The 24,689-nt window shown below is 35.7% G+C and overlaps 3 protein-coding genes across 3 annotated transcripts; all 3 read right to left on the bottom strand.

Annotated features, from left to right (window-relative positions):
* Positions 1-2,024: 2,024 nt before the first annotated feature.
* Positions 2,025-2,501, bottom strand: LOC104117340 (uncharacterized). The gene has a single exon (XM_009628385.1). The coding sequence runs from the start codon at positions 2,499-2,501 to the stop codon at positions 2,025-2,027; it is 477 nt and encodes a 158-aa protein (XP_009626680.1).
* Positions 2,502-11,840: 9,339 nt separating this feature from the next.
* On the bottom strand, positions 11,841-12,329 carry LOC138895514 (uncharacterized). Its single transcript, XM_070180207.1, has one exon. It carries the CDS (start codon positions 12,327-12,329, stop codon positions 11,841-11,843), a length of 489 nt encoding a protein of 162 aa, XP_070036308.1.
* A 3,994-nt stretch (positions 12,330-16,323) lies between these two features.
* Positions 16,324-19,873, bottom strand: LOC104117339 (small ribosomal subunit protein bS20c-like). The gene is made up of 3 exons (XM_009628384.4): positions 19,655-19,873; positions 19,393-19,559; positions 16,324-16,717 (listed from the first exon to the last, which is right to left on the bottom strand). The coding sequence occupies exons 1-3, from the start codon at positions 19,809-19,811 to the stop codon at positions 16,469-16,471; spliced, it is 573 nt and encodes a 190-aa protein (XP_009626679.1). The 5' UTR covers positions 19,812-19,873; the 3' UTR covers positions 16,324-16,468.
* Between the last annotated feature and the right edge of the window lie 4,816 nt (positions 19,874-24,689).

The raw sequence follows: 24,689 nt of genomic DNA, 5'->3' as shown, positions 1-24,689 counted from the left end.
ATTCCATATCAAAACGCTAATATTTTCCATAAAAATTTGAAATTACTCCCCAAAAATACTCGTGGGACCCACGTTTTGAAATCCGACGAAACTCACAAAATACGACAACCCATCCAATTACAAGTTCAACCATACTAATTTCACTCAATCCGACTCCAAATCAGTATTCAAACTTGAAAAATTCGTTTTGTGATATTCTAGAAATTTCCTTCTATTTCTCTTGAAGATTCAATAATCTTACACCAAAAATGAAGATTAATTCATGGAATATAATCACAAGGGAGTTAAGAACACTTACCCCAAGTTGTGTGGAAAATTTTCTCTCCAAAATTGCCCAAACCGTGCTCCAAAATCCGAAAATGAGAAAAATTCTCGGAACCCTCATTTTTAACACTGCCCAGGCATTTCGGCACCTGCGGTGCCTGGGCTCGCACTTGCGCATCTGCTTTTGCGAAACAAATTACGCGCATGCGGACAATGCCAACCTTTCAAAACCTCGCATCTGCGGGCTCGCAGATGCGCAAACCCTTCGCACCTGCGTTCGCCCCAGGACAGCCCCAGTCCGCATCTGCGCAACAGCGTTGCACTTGCGGCCTCGCAGATGCGGCAAATTCCTCGCACCTGCGAGCACTGCCCAGTCCCACTCTTGGCCTTTTTGCGACTTATTTCACGCACATGCGGTTTCGTGCCTGCGATCAAAAGCTTCGCAGGTGCGATCACACCAGTAGGCAGCAATTCGAGCATTTCCTTAAGTCCAAATTTGATCCGTTAACCGTCCGAAACTCACCTGAGGCTCCCGGGACCTCAACCAACTATATCAACAAGTTCCATAACATAAGATGGACCTACTCGAGGCCTCAAATTATACCTAACAACCTCAAAAATACGAACTACACACGGATTCAAACCTAATAAATTTTCAAATTTCCAAATTCTACAAACGACGCCGAAACCTATCAAATCACATCCGATTGACCTTAAATTTTGCACACAAGTCACATTTCACACTACAGACCTATTCAAATTTCCGAAATTGGATTCCGACCCTGATATCAAAAAGTCAAACCACCGGTCAAACTTCCCAAAAATTTAACTTTCGACAATTCAAGCCAAATTCCACCACGGACCTCCAAATAATTTTTCGGACACGCTCCTAAGTCCAAAATCACCATACGGAGCTATTCGAATCATCAAAATTCAAATCTGAGGTCGTTTACACATAAGTCCGCATTCGGTCACTATTTTAACTTAAGTTTTAAACCTTGAAAGTAAGTGTTACAATTCATTCTAAAACCTCACTGGACCTGAACCAATTACCCCGGTAATTCACACAACAACTGTAAAGTATAATTTTAGAAGTAAATGGGGAAACGGGGTTATAATACTCAAAACGACCGGTCGGGTCGTTACATAGCCATTCACATATAAATTATCACCATAATAAATAGAGCAAATACCATTGCTTATAATAATGCGAAAACTACGCTTGTCTAACATGGAAGCTGAAATTATGTTCAAAACAAATTTAGGAACGTAATAACAATCATCCAACATAAGTACTTTGTCCGTAGGCATTATTAAAAAAATTGATCCTACAGCTACGATCGTAACTTTTGCACCATTTCCAACTTATAGATCAATTTCTCCTTTTCTTCAACCTTCTACTTATTTGGAACCCCTTGTTTCTTGTCATTTAGAGTTGCAAGATACTCCTTGCAGTTTCTCTTCCAAAGTCCTATCTTCTAATAATGGAAACATTCAGCATCGGATTGGTTAGCTTTGCCTCCTTTGCCTTTGGGTTTGGTCACACCACCCTTAGGCGTAGTATGCTTCTTCTTGGGTTTATATTTACCCTCACCCTTCTTCTTAGAATAGTTTCCAACCAACATGATAGTTCATTTCTTCTTCTCAGATGCAAGTTGATTCTCATAATCAATCAACATGTTAAGCATCTCATGAAGATCACAGCCCATTTTATGCATATTGAAATTAATAACAAATTGTGAAAAAGATTCAGAGAGTGACTATAAGATCAAATCTTGAGAAAGCTTTTTACCCAGTTTGCACCCCAACTTCTCAAGTTCTTCAATAAGATCAATCATACGATTGACATAGGGTCCAACTGGAGAGTTTCCAGTCAATTTGGATCCAAATAAAGCCTTAGATAGCTGATATCTAGTTGTCCTACTTTGTGTACAAAACATCTTCTTAAGATGTTCAATGATTGCAGTTGGATCCATATCCTGATGTTTCCTCTGGAGCTTAGAACTCATAGAAGCGAGAATGATGCATTTGGTAGTAAGACATTCTTCCAAGTATTTCTGATAAATCTTGGTGGCATCATCATTATCCTCATCTGAGACTTCTTTGGAAGGCTTATCGATCACATCAATAAGTTTTTCATGCATGAGAACAATTCTCAAATTTCTGTACCAATCATCAAAGTTTGGTCCTACCAACTTGTTGGTCTCATGTATTCCACGCAGTGATATCAGAGCCATGGTTTCTCATGTCTAGAATTAAACTTCAACTTGTCCACAATATTAATTATATCCTCTGTGCTAGTAATGAATATAATAATATTTTATTTGGACTAATAATTAAGTTTATTTGACTAATTAAATTCTTTAATTTAATTATCAAATAATAAAGTAATTAATCTTTTAGCAAAGATCAGAACACTCGTTAGTGTGCGACCTCATAGGTTCAATATTAAGTCGGTAGTAAATTGATCACATCAATATACTAATCAAGGGTGGCGTCTAGCGACACTCCTTAGTGACCGGATAGCATGCAGTATACAATTTACTCTCAAGAACCCGTAGAAGAATAATGCATTAATTCCTTCTGCCCTTATAGCTCTAGGTCACCATAGGATATGGTTCAACTGTCAAATCCTAATGGGCGGCCAACTATGTGTTCATGTCAAATATAATCGACCATTGAATTACCTAAGATACTCTTTTCTTCTTTCATTCAATCGCCCTGGCCAAGGTCTTAGTTTGGTCGGTTATAATTCATGACAACATGGAGCTTAAACTCACTACCAAGAGTTGATAGATTCCATCTTGATCAATCACTAATTCTACAAGTATTTAATCGTACCTAATATCCTTTCAACTATCGCTCCAGGGCCATATGTGTCTAGTATCAAAGCACAATAAATAACTTGTCAATTACTATGATGATATCGGGTCAAAGGAAACTCTTACATGCATTTGGATATAAATTCCAAGATTGTTTTATTTCAAATTTGGAATTTCACTAAAATTTGATTTGAAGATGAAGTTGTGATATTTTATACTTCAATGTCACACAAGACGGGGGTGATTTGTGTGGTGTCAATTTTCGCGTGCACTGATTATAGAAGGACCTGGTTCTTCTATGTGTTCCTTATACTACTGTTGCGGAAATAGTAAATGCAGAAAGTAAAGAACACAAGTATTTTTACGTGGATAACACCCGACTCAAAAAGTGAAAAACATACGGCCTACAACTCAGTAGGATTTTCCCTAACACTTCACTAAATCACTGAGCCAAAACAGCATTTACAAAACTCTTTGTAAACCTAAGAATTAACTCTAATCTCGTTGTGGCAACCAGCCTCTAACAGTTGTAACAACTTCAAGTTAACTGTAACTTGAATACTCAGAGTACCTAATACAATTGCTTCTAGATAAAGCTGAAAGGTACAATTTGAAAACACCTACTACAATTGAACTAGAATAAAAGACAAACGCTTGGAACTGGTTCTTCTATCTAGTTTATGTAGATTCAAGTTCGCACACTTGATTCACACAAGAATTGTTTGCAAAATGCCTTGCTCTTTTGCTCTCCACTCACGTTTAACTTCAGCGTTTGTACGTACCTATAAAATGAGAACATGCTGCAATATATAGAGTTAGTAGAATAAGAAATAACTAGAGTTCTAATGCTACTCTTCCTTGGTGGAAGAGTTCTAGTTATCTTCAACTTTTAACTCCAACCTTATTTTGGATAAAGTTCTCTTCGAGTAAGGAGTCCTTCACCTTATCATTTATGCAACTTTTTCGATCAGGAGATATCAGATATAACAGCTTAAGCTTATCTCCTTCACGTACATCCCTTATACTCGAATTTGCTCATGTCTATGCACACTGTGTATCGACCTGGTTCATGCTCGAGTTCCTTTATCAATCATCAAAATAAACTTCACTTGGTCCAACAAAATCCCCTTTTTTGATGATGACAAACCCTGTGCTTTTCATAAGCATAGGCCCTGTGTCAACTTAGCTAAACATCAACACAATGTTAGAACATTTTCCATTTTAAAATCACAAATCATCAAGGACCAGGTTCATTAGGTTATAAACATTATAGTCCAAAGTAAAAAGCACAACCTATCTCCCCCCTTTTAGCATCATCGAAAAGTTGCATAAAAATTATGTTAGATAACCAGATTTTAATAGAAATTACTCATGGCCACTGGGGCTACTTCTAATGAAATCATGGAGTCAAGCATTATTTATCAATCTAATGATATTAGCCATCTAATAAGCATCAACAAACAGTTAGAGCACAAAAATTATTAATTATCATTGATACTTAGTCATCCACAAAGCATAAAGAGAAATAAAAACACTAGATCATGAGCAAAAAGAACAAAAAAAAAAAATCACATCCGGGTCACTGGTTGGCTAACTAGGCTAGGAAGGTTTTAAGTCTATGAAGGACCGGGTTCTTGGTTCTTGGCTTGAAGCAGTTTCAGTATATCATGAAGAATGCCATCATTCTTCTCCTTTTCTTTTGCAAGCTCAGCTTTGAGAGCATCTTTCTCAGTTTCTACTTCGGCCAACCTCTTCTTCAGCCTTTCAATTTTAGCATCCTTAGCCCCACTCTCTTGCACCAAAGCTCACACTTTGTTGTTCACATATACCTTTTTGGATGAACCAGGTTCTTTGGGAGTGGTGTGCACTTCATAGTCACAAGCAGTCAATGTGTTTGCCCCAAAGAAATCCTTGCTTGTACCAACCTCTCATTTCTTGATGGGTACCTTAAAGTGTGCAAGTACAGCCGTGAGAATGGAACCATAGGGTATGGCATGAGTTTTTGTGCCAGTCAGAACCCTATCGAGAAGCTGGATGATGAATCCAGGCCAATTGATTTGCCTATCGAGAAACAGGTCCATGAATGTGGCAATGTGCCTCCTTTCCTGCCTAGGCAACACAACTTTGTTAACAAATTCGAACAGCACTTTGTGAGGTGGCTTCATCTCACTTTTGCACATAGCCTTGGGCTCGAGCTCTTCTTCATTGTCACAAAACTTTCTTGTAATGGCAAGGGCGGTAGGGAGATTCTCTAGACTTGTCCATTTGAGTTTCTTTTAGTCATTGTACCCTGTAGCAGGTACACCTAAGATCTCTCCCAGTTCTTTGTCATCAAAACTCACTGTCACCCCCTTTACCACACTGGTGACCCTACCATTTTTTATCTCACAATTTTCCATAAACTCCACAATCTCAGTTCTGGCAAGCTTTCCATCTATCTGAAGGACCATGTCCTTCCAACCCTGCACTTGTAACTTCTCCAGCAGCATCAACATACCTTCCTCCTCCAAGTCCCTGAGGAGTCTACCTTTTAAGATGGTTCTCCTCCCAAACTTAACCATCTTGTCCTTCTCAGCATCAGATTCTTCTTCTTCTCCACTCCACTCTTCTTCTTCCACTATTTTTACTTTTCTGGACTTTAAGGCAGACCTTGTTCTTTTGGCCAAGGTAGATGGCCCTGCATACTTTGTCTTTGAAACAGATTTCTTTATGGAAGTCTTGATCTTATTTGCCTTTGGAGTCACAACCTTCATTTCTTCTGCCTATTCTTCATCATGAAGAACCAGGTCCATCTCCTCAATGTCAACTGCCTCAACAGGCTCGACCACTTTCTTCTTTCCCTAGCAGTAACTTTTCTCTTACTTTCTTCTAAAGCCTTTTCCAGTTCAGCCTCACTCTGCTTCTTCTGACTCCTTGTAGCTCTTCCTCTTGTTGGAGGAGTCTCTACAGGGATAGACGAGGCAGTCTTTCTTTTCTTATTTGCCCTAGCAGTACCAGGGACTCTAACTGCTGAACTCTTTTTCTTATTAGGATTGTAACTGTCAGACACTTGTCCTAGTAGGTCCTCGAGGGGTTCCTGCGCAAATGGAACAGGTTCGTGGAACCTCTTTCTCAACCTAACCAACCCCTCAACTGCTTCTCCAGACCCACTTCCCCTTTTTTCTTATACATTTTCTACTTCTCTTCCAGCATATTCCGAACTCCATACTACCATAGCTCCAGTTTCTTCAGTCACACCAACAGAAATGGATGAAGATTCAGCCATTCATTTTCCCATTCCCCTCACATCGCCTTGAGCACCCTTACTCTCTTTTTCTTTTCTCCTTTTATTATTACCACCAATTTTCCCTGACTCAATGGTCTCTACCCCATCCACAGTTCCTGCCAAAACAAACCTAGTTTCCATATTTGTAGCAACTTCATAGACGATTTCAGGAGTAACTTTAGGGCTAAATATTACCTGCTCTGTTTCAGATGAAACAGTTTCTTCCCCCTCAGTTGAAGATTTGAAAAAGTGTTCAGATTTGTGGGGTTCATCTCCCTGACTTGCCTTCAACTGCTCATTGATTTTTTTGATTTGTTCTTTTCCAGCAACAACCTTGCGAGCAAGCATCTTGACTCTACTTTTCTTAGAGGTGGGCATGGTTAAAGGTGTGATAGATGGTGTGGGTGTGATTTCCTTGGGTGGTGATGAGGGATTCTCAGAAGGGTTTTCCATTTATGTGTTTGGGAATGAGAGAAAATGAGTTTGTGTGTGTTTGGAAGATGAGAGAATTGTTTTGACAACTTGAAAATTAAAAAGTGAAGAAACAACTAAGGCCTAATCAATTTAAAGTGGAAGTGTTTAATTGGGTAACGACAACCTTTTCAGAAGTCTAATTAAACTGGAAGTTAGTTTGAAAAGACGTTGAAGCATGTTCCTAGAATCTAGGCACTTATTGCGTTTTGGACTCTGTTTGAATGAAACCGGTTCATTTCGTAACTGATAAGCTCAAGGAGGTTAGGATTAAATGGGACTCTTCTCTTGATCATAATTCAAATATAATTATTCCAAAATATGCAGAGTGGAGAATAGGTACCAAGTAATCTTGAAGAACCAGGTTCTTCACTGAGAAATCTCTTGTGTTAGTCTAAATTTTCCAAGAAAATAGAGATAATATCATTAGAGATTAATGAGTCATTTTAGCACATGGCACAAGAGTATACTGATGACACTATGAGACTGAGCAAAATCTAATCTAATTATGTACAAAAATTCACAATTTTTCTAACCAATTTTTTGAGTTTGAACTGGTTCCTTTTAGGTGATCTTAATCATCCCTAATTCTAACTTGTTCCTTTCAAAGTGATCTCTACTTAGAGCTTTTATGAAGATGTCATCTATTTACTTGTCAGTAGCACAAAATTCCACAGTGATCAAACCCTTCTCATGGTTGTCCCTTAAAAAATAATGCCTAGCATCTATGTGCTTAGTTCTCTTGTGATGAACCAGGTTCTTGGTCATACTAATCGCACTAGTGTTGTCACAAAAAATGGGAATACAACCTACATCAATTCCAAAGTCCATTAATTATTGTTTGATCCACAACAATTGAGCACAACATTAGGCAACAACAACATACTCAGCTTCAGCAGTAGATAAGACCACTGAATTTTACTTTTTGGTAACCCAAGACACAAGACATGAGCCAAGAAAGTGTGCCATACCTAAGGTGATCTTTCTGTCCATAAGAAAACTTGCATAATCAGCATCAGCATATCCCACTAAGTTGAAATTACTACCTTTTGGATACCATAGACAGAGGTCAGTAGTGCCTTTTAGGTATCTCAGGATCCTCTTGACAGCAATCAAGTGAGACTCCTTTGGATTTGCCTGAAATCTAGCATAAAGGCCTACACTGAAAACAATGTCAGATCTACTAGCAGTGAGATATAACAAAGAGCCAATCATTCCCTTATACAACTTCTGATCAACAGATGAACCAGGTTCATCTACACCCAATTTTGTAGTTGTTGCTATAAGAGTGTCAATTTCTTTGAAATCTTCCATTTTAAATCTTTTAAGCAGCTCTTTCACATACTTCTGCTAATGGATCATAGTTCCATTTGAATTTTGTTTAATTTGTAAACCTAAAAAGAAATTAAGCTCACCCATCATACTCATTTCAAACTCACTCCCCATTAGTTTAGCAAATTCTTTACTTATCTTATCAGTATTTGCTCCAAAGATTATATCATCAACATATATCTGAACTACCAAGAGATCTTTACCTTTTTCTTTCAAGAATAAAGTATTATCAATTTTACCTCTCTTGTAGCCATGCTCAAGCAAGAATTTTGATAATCTTTCATACCATGCTCTTGGAGCCTGCTTGAGCCCATAGAGTGACTTGTCAATCTTGTACACATGATCAGGATATTCCTTACTTTCAAAGCCCGAAGGTTTCTTGACAAACACTTCTTCCGTTAGATAGCCATTGAGGAAGGCACTCTTGACATCCATCTGATGGAGAGTGAATTCCATATAAGCAGCAAAGGCTATAAGGAGTCTAATTGCCTCCAATCTTGCAATTGTAGTAAAAGTCTCATCATAGTCTATGCCCTCCTCTTGACTATATCCTTGAACCACCAATCTTGCCTTGTTTCTTGTAACTGTTCCATCTTCATCAAGTTTGTTTCTGAAGACCCATTTTGTCCCAATTACTGATCTGTCCTTGGGTCTTGGTACCAGATACCAAACTTGACTTCTCTCAAATTGGTTGAGTTTATCTTGCATTGCATTCACCCAGTATGCATCCTGCAAAGCCTCAGTAATATTTTTAGGTTAAATGAGAGATAAAAAAGTAACAATAGAACAAATATTCTTCAAAGAAGATCTGGTTTTGATTTCAGAGGTTGGATTACTAATTATGATCTCAATGGGATGAGAACTTTGATACTTGTAAGGTTTCACAACCAATTGACTTCCCCTAGATGTTCCTTCAATATTTTGTTACTGAGGAACAGGTTCATGGACAGGTTCCCTCGAGGTTTAAGGATCAGTTCTTTTTTGTTCAGTTCCGCCTGTCAAGTTGCCCTGGGTGTAAAGACCTGTTCCATCCCATGTTCCTTCCTCTGGTGCAGCTTCAGTTTGGGCTGTTGTTTCATTTGAGTTTCTTACCAGCCCAATTGCTTCATCGTCATGTTCCTGCCTCTCAGAAAGAATGTTATTTTCATCAAAAATCACATGTACACTTTCTTATACACACATAGTTCTTTTGTTATAAATCTTATAAGCTTTACTATGTGAAAAATATCCCAAGAATACTCGCTCATCACTTCTGGGATCAAACTTACCTAGGGAGTCTTTACCATTATTATGCACAAAGCACTTGCATCCAAATGCCCTAAGATGGGATATGTTTGGCTTTCTCCCTTTAAATAACTCATAGGGAGTCTTCTCAACAAGAGGTCTAGTCATACACCTATTTATGATGTAACATGCAGTGTTCATAGCTTCTGCCTAGAAACTGTAGGGCAGTTTACTAGAAAGAAGCATAGTCCTAGCCATTTCTTCCAATGTCCTATTCTTTCTTTCAACTACTCCATTTTGTTGGTGGAGTCCTAGGAGTAGAAAAATTATGTTTATGCCATACTCATCACAAAATTCAGCAAATTTAGCATTCTCAAATTCAGTATCATGATCAGACCTAATTGAGGTAAGTTGATTACCTAGTTGTTTTTGAGTTTTTCTAACAAAAGAAGTGAACATGTCAAATGCTTCATCTTTAGATGTTAAAAATAATGTCCAAGTAAATCTAGAGTAATCATCAACAAGCACCATCACATATCTCTTACCGCCTCTGCTCAATGTTCTCATTGGTCCACAAAGATCCATATGGACCAGTTCCATCGTTCTGGTGGTGCTTACCACTTTCTTGATTTTGAAAGAGGATCTTACCTGTTTCCCCTTTGCACAAGCCTCACAAACTTTATCTTCCTGTAACTTAATGTTAGGCAGCCCTATCACTAAGTCTTTGGAGACTAGTTTGTTGAGTTGACTTAGACTGGCATGTCCAAGTCTCTTATGCAAAAGGAGGGAATCATTATCCAACACACTTAAGCAAGTGAGTTTATTCTCTGAAAGTGTGGACAGATCTACAACATATATGTTGTTCACTCTTTTTCCCTGCAAAACTATCTTGCCAGTGGTAAGATTAATCACAAAATATTTTGTAGAGGTGAATGCTACTATGTTATCTCTATCATACAATTGTGATACACTTATTAGACTGTACTTCAGTCCATCTATCAAGTAGATATTCTCAATAGAGTGAGAACCAGTCTTTACCTACCTTTCCAACCCCAATGATCTCACCTTTCTTCCCATTTCCAAAGGAGACATTACCTCCTTTAAGGTCCTCAAATGAAAGGAACTGGTTCTTATTTCCTATCATGTGCATTGAGAAGCCACTATCCATGTACTATATTTGGATGCTCCCCTTCACTTGGACCTGCAAAAGGAAATCAAGGGTTAGTTTTAGGAACCCAAACTAGTTTGGGTCCTTTTCTATAGGCAAAAGGATGAATCAAATTCTTTTTAGCCCTACTCAGTAGCATATTCTTCCCTTGAACAAATTCTTCATTCTTTTGACTTGCCTTTTCTTTTGTAGTGCATTCGCTTTTATAGTGACCTATTTTACCACAGTGTATGCAAATCTTTTTCTCAGGAAGTGTGAGGTACTTGCTTTTGTGATCCCACTTAGGTGCCAGGTTCTCAAAGCCAAGTCTTCTTCTGTTGCAACTATGGTGTTCTTGTAGCCATGAAAGTGTATCGGAGGACCTGTTCCATTTACAAGTTATGTCTAGCTCATGCTTGACCTTACTTAGATCCTTCTTTAGGATTCTTACCTAATCATCCCTTTTATACAACTCATCTTTCATTTTTCCTACGTTTTCTTCTAGAGTGAGTTGTGTGATCAACTATTTTTTTACCTGTTCCTAATTTCAGTTTTAGATTTTCATATCTAAGCTCTAGGATAGTTAAGTCAAGTGCATGCACCTGGTTCTTCAACACAGTGCTTTCTCTTACAGTTTCACTAACCCTAAGTTCCAGATTGTTGCACTTAGCCTTCAAAATCACACATTCTTTAGACAACTGCTCATTTTCATTGTTTACATCCTCATATTCATCAATTAGTTCTAGAAGTAACTCAGACAACCTTTCTTTAGACAATAATTTAATCTTGTCTTTGAGATGAACTACACTTACCTCAGTTTCTTCATCAGATTCTCCGATGGCCATAAGTACTTGTTCATCCCCATCATCATCATCTGAGCTTTCTCCCCAAGCAGTGACCATAACCTTGGTTGATTCTTTGTTGTTGCTTTTCTTGGGTTGAATCTGTTCCTTCTTCCTATTCCTTCATTCAGCTCTTTCTTTCTTCCATTCAATTTCCCATAAAGGATATTTTTTGATGTGGTGATCAGTCTTTCCACACTTGTAGTAGATATCATTGGTTTGCTTCTCATGAGCTTTTGACTTGCTATAGTTTCCACTTCTTGAAGTGCCTTTTCCTATCCTCATGTACTTCTTGAAGTCCTTGGTAATCATAGCCATTTCATCATCTTCTAGATCAGAACCTTCAGTGATTCTGAGTGACAAGCTCCTTTCCTTCTTAGGTGCATCCATTTTTATGGTTTTTCTCCTAAGTTCATAAGCAGTGAATTTCTAATTAATTCATCCAGTGGGAGAGTGGCAATTTTTTTTGATTCCTAAATGGCAGTGATTTTGCTCTCCCAAGAGATAGGCAAAACCCTAGTCAGTATCTTCTCGACTCTTTCTTCTTCAGAAAAAGTCCTTCTAAGAGACTTTAGTTCATTTGTCAGTATAGTGAACCTTGTGTACATCTCTTGAATGGTTTCTCCTTCCTTTATAGCAAAGTTTTCATATTGAGAATACAATAGAGTTTCTCTGGATCTCTTCACCTGAGGTGTTCCTTCATGAGCCACTTGCAATGTGTCCCAAATTTGCTTAGCAGCTGTACATATTTGGATTCTGTTGTACTCATCTGGACCAAGTCCACAACCAAGCCATTTCTTGGCTTTAGAATTCTTCTCCCATTTCTTCAAGTCCTTAGCAGTGCAATCCGCTCTTGTATTTGGCACATTTACTTCTTCAGCATTTATCTTCAATTTATCCAGTGGACCATCGCTGACAATATCCCATAGCTCATAGTCCTCTCCTATAATGTGATCTCCCATCCTATTTTTCCACAAAGAGTAGTACTGGCTATTAAAGAGTAGTGGCCTGACAGTGGATTGCCTTTCCAGTTTTCAGGTGGTGCACTCATCTTGATCTTCTCCTAAGGTGTTAGGCTCTTCAAGGATTACCTGCTCTAATACCAATTTATGTTTTATACTTCAATGTCACACAAGATGGGAGTGATTTGTGTGGTGTCCAATTTTCGTGTGCACTGATTATAGAATGACCTGGTTCTTCTATGTGTTCCTTATACTACTGTTGCAGAAATAGTAAATACGGAAAGTAAAGAACACAAGTATTTTTACGTGAAAAATATCCGGCTCAAAAGGTGAAAAAACCACGACCTACTACTCAGTAGGATTTTTTCCAACACTTCGCTAAATCACTGAGCCAAAACAACATTTACAAAACTCTTTGTAAACCTAAGGATTAACTCTAATCTCGTTGTGGCAACCAGCCTCTAACTGTTGCGACAACTTCAAGTTAACTCTAACTTGAATACTCAAAGTACCTAATACAATTGCTTCTAGATAAAACTGGAAGATACAATTTGAAAACATCTACTACAATTGAAGTAGAATAAAAGACATACACTTTGAACTGGTTCTTCTATCTGGTTCATGTAGCTTCAGGTTCACACACTTGATTCACACAAGAATTGTTTGCAAAATGCCTTGCTATTTTGCTCTCAACTCACGTTTAACTTCAGCGTTTGTGCGTACCTGTAAAATGAGAACATTCTGCTATATATAGAATTAGTAGAATAAGAAATAACTAGAGTTCTAATACTACTCTTCCTTTGTGGAAGAGTTCTAGGTATCTTCAACTTCTAACTCCACCCTTATCTTAGATAAAGTTCTCTTCGAGTAAGGAGTCCTTCTTCTTATCATTTATGCAAAATTTTTGATCAGGAGATATCAGATATAACAACTTAAGCTTATCTCCTTCACGTGCATCCCTTATGCTCGAATCTGCCCGTGTCTGTGCGCACTGTGTATAGATCTAGTTCATGCTCGAATTCCTTTGTCAATCATCCAAACAAACTTCATTTGGTCCAACAAGTTGTGTTTGGTTATAATTTTTGCAATATATTTGGATATATTTTTTTCAAAATCATGAAACGTGATTTATACCCCACAATTTGTAAAAACTATCAAAATCATCCCGACTTGGTTATCCTACTTGAAGCAAACAATCAAACATGCTGGTTGTTCAACTGTACGAACAATATCTAATAGAAGCTACAGTGGCTCCTTCAGGTAAAAGTATAAATCGTAGATCTCAACAGTGAATGTTAAAATATAGTCCAACGCCACTCAATGAGATGGTAGGTAGTTATAGGTGTTACCTAGGTTTAATAATTGATTATGGCCCTTTTATAAATTTAAAAAATATAGGATAAATTTAAAAAACTTAAAAATACCAATGTTCCAATTTTCCATTGAAAAACTGGTTCTTAGCAGTTTTTCAAATTCGAAAATGCATTTTCAAGTTGGATTTGAAAAAAGGTAAAATTTTCATAACTAAATATTGTTTTGAAATTTTTTTTTGAAAAAAAAGAAAAAAATTCTTATGTCCAAACGGGCTCTTAAAGTAAGAGAGTTGAAATAGTTAATTTAAAGTGAATTCAAGACGCTGACTCTTTAAATCCTTTTCACCTGTCAAATAGTAATGTTACAAAATGGGACAATGAGAATATTTTATTTGCGACCTTTAAAAATTAGTGGTACAAATACTCATTCTCGTTTATCAAAAATATAAAAGGAACTAATGTCAGTCCCTTTCAGATATGGAAATTTTACCTCATATAGCAAAGGTGTACACCCTATTTATTATAAACTAAAATTATTTTAAAATATTATTTTTTATAGATACCTTTTATATTTTATAGCAAAATAGGTATTTATGGTATATACTACCATTGAGACATGAAATACGCTATTAATATTTTTTTTTTCCTCTCTCTTTCTTTCAATTAACACAAGATTCTCTCTCAAATTTTTTTCTTTCTCTCTCTCTTCGAGAGACCTCAAGCCCTAGTATTGATGACTGACGAGAAAGAAGAATCTCTCTCTCTCTTCGAGCAACTTCCCCTAACAAGCTTTATAAATTAGCAATACGACATAGATGTTTACGAATTACCTACTGGAATTTTCCTCTTTTGCAATTTATTTTTCCCTTTTGGTTTTTCTTTTCGCGTTTGTTGCTTAACTTGAGGGCTGCAATGAAGAGTCACTAACATTTGTTGGCATGGTTTCATATTTTTCTTTGGTAACCTACTACTACAATGTATTTTATTGAGAAAAGAAAAATTGATTCAGTGATCATAAATTTATTGTACGGATCCGACGAACTTTCTTCTCTTCTTGGCCGGAAAACGCCATCTCCGACGAACTTTCTTCTCTTCTTTGCTATTTAGTCACATACAATGATACAAATACATTGTATTCTATACAAATTCACTCAAACACATTGTATTTTTATATAAATATATTTTTTTGCCTGTATTTTATGTATTTCGAAGATCTGTATTTTTTTAATACAACTGAATACACCTGTATTCATGTATATTGTACATACAGTGTGCATGAATACAAGATATAAACATTGAATATGTATTTCGAAAATCTGTATTTTTTTAATACAGCTGAATACACCTGTATTCATGCATATTGTACATACAGTGTGCATGAATACAAGATATAAATATTGAAACACACTGAATACAAACATTACACAATATAAACATTGAATACATTTGATTTTAAAATATAGTGAAATACGGTAAAATACACTGAATACAAATGAAAATACAATGAATACAACCAATGAAATATACTGAATACAGCAGTAATAACATGTATTAGGAATAACTAAAATATTATTAATACAAATACATTTGAATACACTGAATATAAAATAACGAATACAGTAAATACAAACATTGAATCTAATGAATGCAACAGTAAAAAAAAAAAAAATATTGAAACACACTAAATACAAAAGTTAAATACAACATTTATATACAACTGAAAAATCATTCTAATTAATTGGGTTGATAATGAGGCATGTTAGAATTGATTTTGTTGAGTTATATTAGGAGTGTATCACACTAATTGATATTATTTCCATTATTAGACAGTTGGACATACCTATTTTTAAGGTGATTGTCGTTACTGTATTCATGAATACATGACGCGAATACATATGAATACATGCGCGTACAATTGGACTGCCCTGATTTTAGACATTTTTTGCTGTTGTATTCATGAATACAGCAGGGCGAATACACTACCGTAACAACTGAATAGTAGCTATAGGAAGTAATTATGTATATGATAGATACAGGAAGTTAATAACCACTAAACAATAGTGGGTTCTGAAAATTCCCGGTCAAGTTACCACCTTTAATCGATCTTTGTTGTTCATAATCCAAGTAAGAGAAACTTCGTCTTACATTCAAACTCACAATTATTTAGTCAAAAAAAAAAAGACAAGATGCTCGTGAGAAAACATCAAAATGTAAGAACAAATTTAAGGCAAAGTAAAAAACGAAAAACAGGTTTAAATATCATTTTCTATTCGTCTAAACCTAATAATTCCGTTCATTGTATTGAATTCTAAATTTTGCTTTAGAAAACGGTTGAACTGTGTTTAAAATGTAACAGATGTTAAACGTTTAACATCAATTTCCTCACTGAAAGAAGCAGCTAGAACATTTTCGTGGGTTTTTCTCCCAAGATGATTAACAAGTACATTGCTTTCGAAGAAGAAAAAAGTTCATTGCAAAAAAAAATAAAAAAAAATGAAAAGAAGCCAGTAATTGTTGGTAAGAAAGGATTTAAGTTATACACTCTAACCGTATGTAAATTTTTTACACTATCATTATAGTTTAACATTCCAAGAAAATGTCCATTTGAAAGTGTCTCAAATCAATATTCTAATTAACGCCAAAATGTTCAAGAAACAAAATGAAGGTAAACACAATTTAACTGAAGAGCAAAAGAAAGGGAGAAATTGATTGCACAACAAGGTCATATACAATATCAAAAATGGAATAATCTGATCATATTCTAGGAAGCTGAATTCTCCAAAATCTGCCACTGCTTTACATTCAATATCGAAAATTTGGATGACATCAAGCTGTGGCTACAAGATCAGGTTCAGCGACTGGAGCAGGCACATACCAGCCATGATGTATCGCAACTGCTTTCTTTCTTCTAGCAAGCCGAGATTTTCTTCTTGCTCCAGTGTTCCTGTGAAGTGTCCCAGCTTTGACTGCTTTATCGATTGCTGAATATGCCTCCGCAATCAACTTTTCAACAGAAAGAACTTCCTCTGACTGTGCATCGGTTTTCTTCTTCAATGTGTCCAATGCTTCCAAAACCTAGAAATGAACTAAGGTTAACTTCCATATGCTGGGATAAAGAAGCCTGCTTCAGCTATATCTTTTTCTCTATGTGTTTGTCAGCGTTGCTGGAAAATGTTTACTTTATCTTTCTCGAATTATTAGTTTCGTGGCACAAAACTGAGAACACTATTTTTTTCAAAAGAATGACATTAGAAATGAACTCAAAACAGATTCATGGATCTTTTTTATAAAGGACAGATTTATGGATCTTAATAGCATTACTTTATTTAGCAATGGCTTCATTTTTATCAAACTTCTCAGGATACCTTATTCTTCTCACTTAGTTTGTTAAATAAAGGATTTCCTAATTCTATTATTTCATATATCAATCAGAAAAGCGAAGCGAATCACTCTAAATTACCGCTTAGATCTCCACAAATCAGTCAAGTAGAACCAGACTTTGGTTCCAGTTTGAGTTTCAGTTCAGAGAGAAACAACTTGTTGAACCCTTTTTCGCCTATTATAGTCCCTGATTGACGGTGCAAGGACACATAGGACATATCAAGATAGCTTCTTACATCTTTTTATCTTAAAAACTATAAGTGATACAGCGTTTTTGTCAAGCCACAAATCTTGAATTTGTTCAGTCATATCGACTCTGGGATCACCTAGTATCTACTGCACCATACAGACATATAGATGGAGGGAGCAAAGGACAGAATCCTGATGCCAAACCATCTTCATATTCCAAATATCCATGACCTCGGAGAACATTATAATTTTCTTCCGGGATTCTGAAAATGGGGAAAAAAGGTGACCAAAAGGAAAACAAAAGGAAACGAGTTTCCTGACTCCATAAGGGAGAACTTGACCTAAACAGTTGAAGCTATGAATCAGCCACAAACGCTGGAGTTTGAAGCAATGCTGACTACAGGAGCTCTAATAGCCTCCAACTTGACCTAAACAGTTGAAGCTATGACTCAGCCACAAACGCTGGAGTTTGAAGCCATGCTGACTACGAAATCACGACACTCAAGTGCAAATCGAGGCACACCACTAGTCTTCACAGGTGAAACAATACAAAAAAAAGGTTCCACTCTAGCTATCCTAATTTATTGGAAAAAAACGTGGAAAATTTAGAAACAGTCACCTCACTTTCAAAGTGACATTCATGAAAATTAGACACCTTGACCTCACATACTACTGAAGATAGTACTCTGACAGTAAAACACTCATGAAAGGAAGATGGTCTTTTGCTCAAGATTTTAACCTTCACCTTAAAATATTTAAGAAATATTTCTAAGAGCAGAGAGCCAGTGCAAGAGGTAATAATTTTGATATATGTAAAAGTCATATTTCTTGTACTGGAAAACTGCTATCCAACAGTGGACAAGTATACAAGAGCACTTAGCACAAAAATGTCTAATCTGTATTGCCTTACTGTTTTATTGAAATTTAAATTCAGATTATTCTCTAAAGTTAAATATTGACCCCAACTTTTGCTTTTTGGGATCAAGGACCAATAACCCATCAGCAGCATAATTTTAACGGTTTTGGCAAGATAGTGATTCATGCTGCGCGACAGGCAAAATGGTTACTAAGACCTTAAAGATCCAAAGCAAGGAATCAGATTAACAAATGGACTACCCCCCCACTCATCCACTCACTCTTGCCCGTGCTGCTTGATACAATTCAATAGGACTTGGTGTATCACATAAGACGTATCAAAAGATGGGAGTTAAAAAATGTTAAACATGCACTCAAATAAGATTAAACAATTTTTTTGATGAACTAGCTTACTGCTTTCCATCCTTCAATAAAATTTATCAGTAATTATAGAAGGATAAATAAACAAACCTCAAAGCTAAAATAAAATCTCAATGCTAACATCATTTTGTAGGGCCTGTTCACATGAAATTGGGGACTTTTTCCTTCTTGTTCTTTTATATGTATAATTTTTGACGTATAGCTCTTCCTCTTATGTTAGGAGGATCAAGAGAACATTTTTTTCTTGTCAAAGAAAAAGTGACTCATACAGTTGTCTGTCAATATCTTGTTGTAACATAATTCTGACTCTTACTTTTAGTAAAAGTACGATGTTTCCAGCTTCCACAAGTATGTGGAAGGGAGAGCGGGTGACCACTTATGTGGCTTTATGATAGAGCTGTTCTGCACATAATTTTTACTCCCTTTAAATGTTTCTTTAATTATCTACAAAACACATTCAAATCTTTAGATCAACTTCAACCAAACTGAGAAGCAAAGAGGGGCCCTTTACCTAGCCTATCTTGACACTACAAGTGAAACTAAAAAGATAAACACCAAAACAGAAATATCAATTGCACGATAAAAAATACACAACAGAACAACGAAAATTTAATGGAGAAAAGTAAATAGTACAACAGAAAAATTACCAGAAAACAAAATAGTTGACAATTCAAACAAATTACTACTGATGTCCCATTTTATGTATCATAGTTTGAATAGACACGGAATTTAAGAAAGAAATTTTCTTGAAAACTTGTGGTCTGTTATAGACATTCACGTGGCTATAAGTCATCTCATTAACTGATAAATATGTAAAGTTTAAAGTTAGAATTAGAAAGATGTTATTCTTTTAGGGACTAAAAAGAACAGTTTGCCCCTAAATTGGGACGGATGGAGTACCAAACATAAATTAAAGCCAAAAGTAATTAGGGAAAGGAACTAACCGTCTTCATCCGAGTCTTGACCTCAGATTTTTTAGCCTTGTTGTAAAGCCGCCTCTTTTCAGCTTGTCTTGCCCTTTTCGCTGCTGAATCCGCTTTCTTCGTTGGAGCCGCTTCGCAAACGATTGAACGACGAAACGGCATTTTCACCGAAGTCAGCGATACACTCCCTGCAAAATTCAAAGAAAATAATCACTGGGGCCATAAAGCTCTAAATTATTCCAACCATTGTGAAATTAGTAAATTAGTAAATGAAGTGAGTTACCTTTGGAGAAGAGACTGAGGGAAGTGTTGGCAGAGAAGCTGAGGGGCTTCAATGCAGCAGCGTTTGGGTGGGGTCCATTGAGAGAAAGGGTACTGAATTTTGAAGTCAAGTTCCAACAACAAGAAGAAGAAGAAGAAGATAAGCAAACTCCGGCCATGGCTCTTTCTCTGTATTTCTTCTCACTCTCACTTCAGCAGAAGCTGGAGAAATTTTGGTATATCCCATCTTATCCACACGTTCTTCTTTTGATTCGGCTTCTGGGCTCGTTTGGAGGCTGATGTCTTTTCTAAGCCTTGTTGTTTTATTGTCCAGTTGGCCCAACAAAAAGAGAAGGCCCATCAAATAGATTCTTTTTGGGCCCTTGATGAATTACACGTATATAATTCTGATCCATATACATTGATTATACACTAATTATACATAATTATCTATCTATCTATATTATTATAAAAGCATGAATTAAATGTTGGATTATAAAAATAACCTTTTAATATTAAGCATAATAACTCACAATAAAAGGACATAATTGGAATTCTAGACATTACTCTTGTAATCCTATTAGTTTTAGGACATAATACTACACATTAGGAATCCTATATAATTACCTTTAGGAATTCTATTAGTATAATTATTTTCGAGTATAGATATATAATACTACACGTTATCATATATACCTAATACCTTTAGGAACATATTAAATTTTCTATTAGTATAGGCAACGGTGTATTTTGTTTCGCTTCATCACTTTTTGTTTTCACCAAAATACGTTATTACAAGCCTAAATCTGTTGAGCCCAATACATTGTCTAAACGGCAACGACAATCTAAATAAAGGTGGGACATGATGATCTACATAGGTGACCATATTTAAATTGGAAGAAAAAGAAATCTACATAGGCGCCATGTAGGAAAACAAAGGTGGGACATGGCGATCTAACGGATGAGAGGCAAATATGATCCTAAAGTATAATTGTAAGGATAAATATGTCAAGAAAGTATAACGAAGGGCAAATGTAACCTTTTTTGAAGAGTAGAGGGGTAAATATGATCCTATAGTATAACGAAGGACAAATATAACCCGTTTTAACGTGTAAGGGGTAAATATGAACCTAATGTATAACGGTAAGGATATTTTTGATAGAAAATTTAAACATAGGGTAAATAAGGCCTAATTATGATAGTAGAGGGGCAAATCAGATCCTTATCCGATCTATCTCTATCTATCTATCTATCTATCTATCTATCTATCTATCTATCTAAGGCCTAATTATGATAGTAGAGGGGCAAATCAGATCCTTATAAAAGCATGAATACAAAATCGGTTTATAAAAATAACCTTATAATATTAAGCATAATAACTCATAATAAACGGACATAACCGGAATTCTAGATATTAGCCTTATAATCCTATTAGATTTAGGACATAATACTACATATCAGGAATCCTACATGATTACTTTTAGGAATTCTATTAGTATAATTATTTTCGGGCTGTCTAATTCATATAAAATTGAACAAGTAAATATCTTTATTCATGTAATCCTATTACTTTTAGGATATACTTCTTAAAAAATTTTATTACTAATTTAATTTGAAAATGTATTATAATGTCCTATTACTAATTTAATTTGAGAATGTATTATATTGTCCAAATTAATTTAGAAAATAGGAGAGACTATATTATTATACAAACATAAATACAATATTAATATACCAAAATAGCCCTAAAATATTAAACGGAAGAACTCGTAGGGAAGGGACATAACTGCAATTAACTATTTTTTGGATTACAATACCTTCTATGCTAATTTTTAATATTTAAGATTTTAAAATTAATTTTATCTATTAAATTCTCATTAAAAAAATATGTAGGAAGGTTTAATAAAATTAACTTAATAAGAATCCTCCATATTGGCAATACATTACCACTTCATAATGTCCAATATCAAAAAATATAAAAGTAATATTAAAAATTGCATAAAGAGATAAAATTGAGAGAGAGAAAAGCCTTGCGATAATATATTTTTATATTATATTTGAACTATTTTCCTACTCAAATAATATTTTTTATCATTTTTGTGTAATAATAAAAAAATACTCAATTATTAGACAACAACTAAAAAAATATTTAAGAATATAAATGTGTGAGAAAGAGAAAAAAAATGGTTGGTTAGAGTCAATACCACTAATGATTCTACTGGCATAAAGATTTAAAGTGAAATGTTATATCAATCTTTTACTCTTTGAAAATAAAATTTATGGTAGATAAAAGTATAATTAAGATTAAATATTCAAAACAAGAGAATAACTAATATTAAGATATGAATCAACATAGAATAAATTAATTTTTATGTTTAAACCAAATAATTAAATCTTTTAATTAATTATTTAGCAAGAGAATCCAATTCAATTATTTTTTAAATTTATCATATGAGTAAAATTCTTATTCAAGTTAAAAAACATATTAGGGTACATAAATTTATTCCATAAAAAGAGCGTTAGAACACAAAGTAAAAAGGTTAGCATATTATTAAGAATCAAAATGTTATACCAGTATCTGAGAAAGCACAATCAAAGCTAAATCCTAAACAAGAACAAGCTTTCAAGACTATATTATAAAGAGTCGACTCTGCTATAACATGATTATTCTTTGTAGATGCCTCCGACGGAATCGAAATAATATTTCTATGGCATGCATTATTTGCAAATTTCATATCAAGCGGCATGACATTATTAGCAATAATAGCAACTGATGTACCAATAATGATTTTATTATGAGGCCACCCACTTTAGATTAGATATACCTCTTCAAACAACTTAAATAACCATCACAAATATATCAAAGCAGAACAATTGTGCTAAATTTATAAGAAAAACAAAATTGATAATATGGGATGAAACACTTATGACTAAGTGTCAAACGATCGAAATAATTGCTCGGAATTCTAGAGATATATTGAATATTAATGAACCCTTTGGTGGAGATCAATGGTTTGGGAGGTAATTTATGTCAAGTACTGTCACGCCCCGACCTGGGAGCGAGACTGGCACCCGGTGCCTCAACTAACCTGGTGTACCAAATTGCGACTAAGGGACTCTAAATATATAATGTCATAATTTGGCCATGGGGCCACCTTGAAAGACAATTTGCGAAGCAAAATATAAAACTGAATGGAAACTAGCGCTGACTAAACATCAATATAAAGTTGGGCCGACAAGGCCGTCATAACTACTACAACTGACAAACCACCAAAATATACATATCAGGCCTACAAGCCCAACATAGTGCACTAACTGACAGGATATGTCTACAAGCCTCTACTGATGGATATATTGTGATCGGAACAGGGCCCCGACCTACCCATAATATTTATACATATATACAGAAGATGTACACGAAAACCTAGACCCGATAACTCCGAAGGACGTGGAGCTTACCGATCAGGCTCAACTCTGGAAACACCTACTGAGGAGGTCTACCCGTCTGTCTATCTGAACCTGCACGCATGAAATGCAACATCCCCAGAAAAGGGACGTCAGTACAAAATAATGTACCGAGTATATAAGGCAATAAAATAACTGAAAGTTGAAACTGAACTGATAATATAATAACTGAAAGTAATTGGGAGTCAAAGATGATCTGGAGATATACTTACCTGTTGATACTGACTCAACTCCTTCAATATAGTAAGTAAAATAATTGTCCGGCCTTATAAGGCTCGGTATATATAACTGCTCTGCCGTAGTAGGCTCGCTCATAGGCGCTCGGCCATACTAGGCTATGTATCTCGACCATGCTGGGCTCGCTCATAGGCGCTCGGCCACAGTAGGATCGGTATATAACTTACCATCTGATCAGAGGTTGCCCAATAGGGGCCTGCCCATCGATTATAGCTCGATGGTAATGAAAATACTGTAATACTGTATATATAGGCTTGCTGCTCTCTTTACTGGAAGAAGACAATACTAAATTGAATATAGAGTCTCGATAAGGAATAATATTATAATTTATGAGACTAGAATAATGTGAATAAATTCATGAATACGAACTTCTCTTTATGTCTCATTACTAACACATGTAGCTACGAGATCATGCCAAAATGAAGGCTTAGCCTTAACATACCTTATCACACTCTTTCCAATCACCAAGTTGAACTCGCCTCTTCTTACCTTAATCTACAACAACGATAATAATACTATCATTAAGTTATGAAACGTATAGCTATCGCACAACGAACGATATGCTTATTTTGTATTAAAACGGACACCATCTCCCATATAATCCTTACTTCCTCCAAATTTAAGATAACACCAAAAACAATAATAAAAACATATATATTTAATTTTCCAACCTTATGTACACCACACAATACTACAAAACAGCCCAACACACCCCAATCTCTTCATACACAAAACAACCACCGTAGTAGTATCAACAACCCCGAAAATATTACGACGAACGACCAGCCCAACATCCTGCATTTATGTGGTGTTTCTCCACACCCTTCCTCCTCCAAAACTCCACAAAACAGTAGTAAATTACGCAGTCCAACAGCAACACCAAACAGTCCACAAAACAATCCATAAAACAGTCCGCTACAAGTGAATAACTAGATCTCACGGCTTCCGATCACCGTCCCGTGAGTTCTTATAAATATAGAACAACTTACCATGAATCTACAACTGTAAATAATGGATGAAAGAGAGCAGTAAACTTACTTTATTTGTGGGATAACTCAGCTCCTATCTTGGTTCTTCAAACTCTAAGTTTTACCTCCAATTAGAACTTGAAAGGGAGAGAAAATCAATTGGGGTTTGTGGGAAATTGTTGGGAGGATTTTTGCAGAGATTAAGTCTGGTTATTTTGCCCTATTAACATCCTAATATATGAAGGGGATAGGCCTTTAAAAAGGCCTATTTGAACGACCCGAACTGACCCAGTTTTGGATTCTCATTTATGCAAGTAGGTGACAGTCTGCGCAGTCTCGTAAAAATACCCATATCTCTTTACTCCGATATCGTATTGACAAACAATT

This window comes from Nicotiana tomentosiformis, chromosome 7, assembly GCF_000390325.3.
Source record: "Nicotiana tomentosiformis chromosome 7, ASM39032v3, whole genome shotgun sequence".
In the NCBI taxonomy this organism is placed as follows: Eukaryota; Viridiplantae; Streptophyta; class Magnoliopsida; order Solanales; family Solanaceae; genus Nicotiana; species Nicotiana tomentosiformis.
The sequence above is the reverse complement of the archived record's forward strand: the minus strand, read 5'-3'. Positions and strand labels throughout refer to the sequence as shown.

Excerpts from the sequence above, each read along its gene's own strand:
- LOC138895514 (XM_070180207.1), bottom strand. The coding sequence starts at position 12,329 with ATGGGAGATCACATTATAGGAGAGGACTATGAGCTATGGGATATTGTC.
- LOC104117340 (XM_009628385.1), bottom strand. The coding sequence starts at position 2,501 with ATGGCTCTGATATCACTGCGTGGAATACATGAGACCAACAAGTTGGTA.
- LOC104117339 (XM_009628384.4), bottom strand. The coding sequence starts at position 19,811 with ATGGCCGGAGTTTGCTTATCTTCTTCTTCTTCTTCTTGTTGTTGGAAC. Across the intron at positions 19,560-19,654 it reads CCTCAGTCTCTTCTCCAAAG|GGAGTGTATCGCTGACTTCG; the intron begins GTAACTCACTTC and ends TGAATTTTGCAG. Across the intron at positions 16,718-19,392 it reads TCAAGACTCGGATGAAGACG|GTTTTGGAAGCATTGGACAC; the intron begins GTTAGTTCCTTT and ends GTTCATTTCTAG.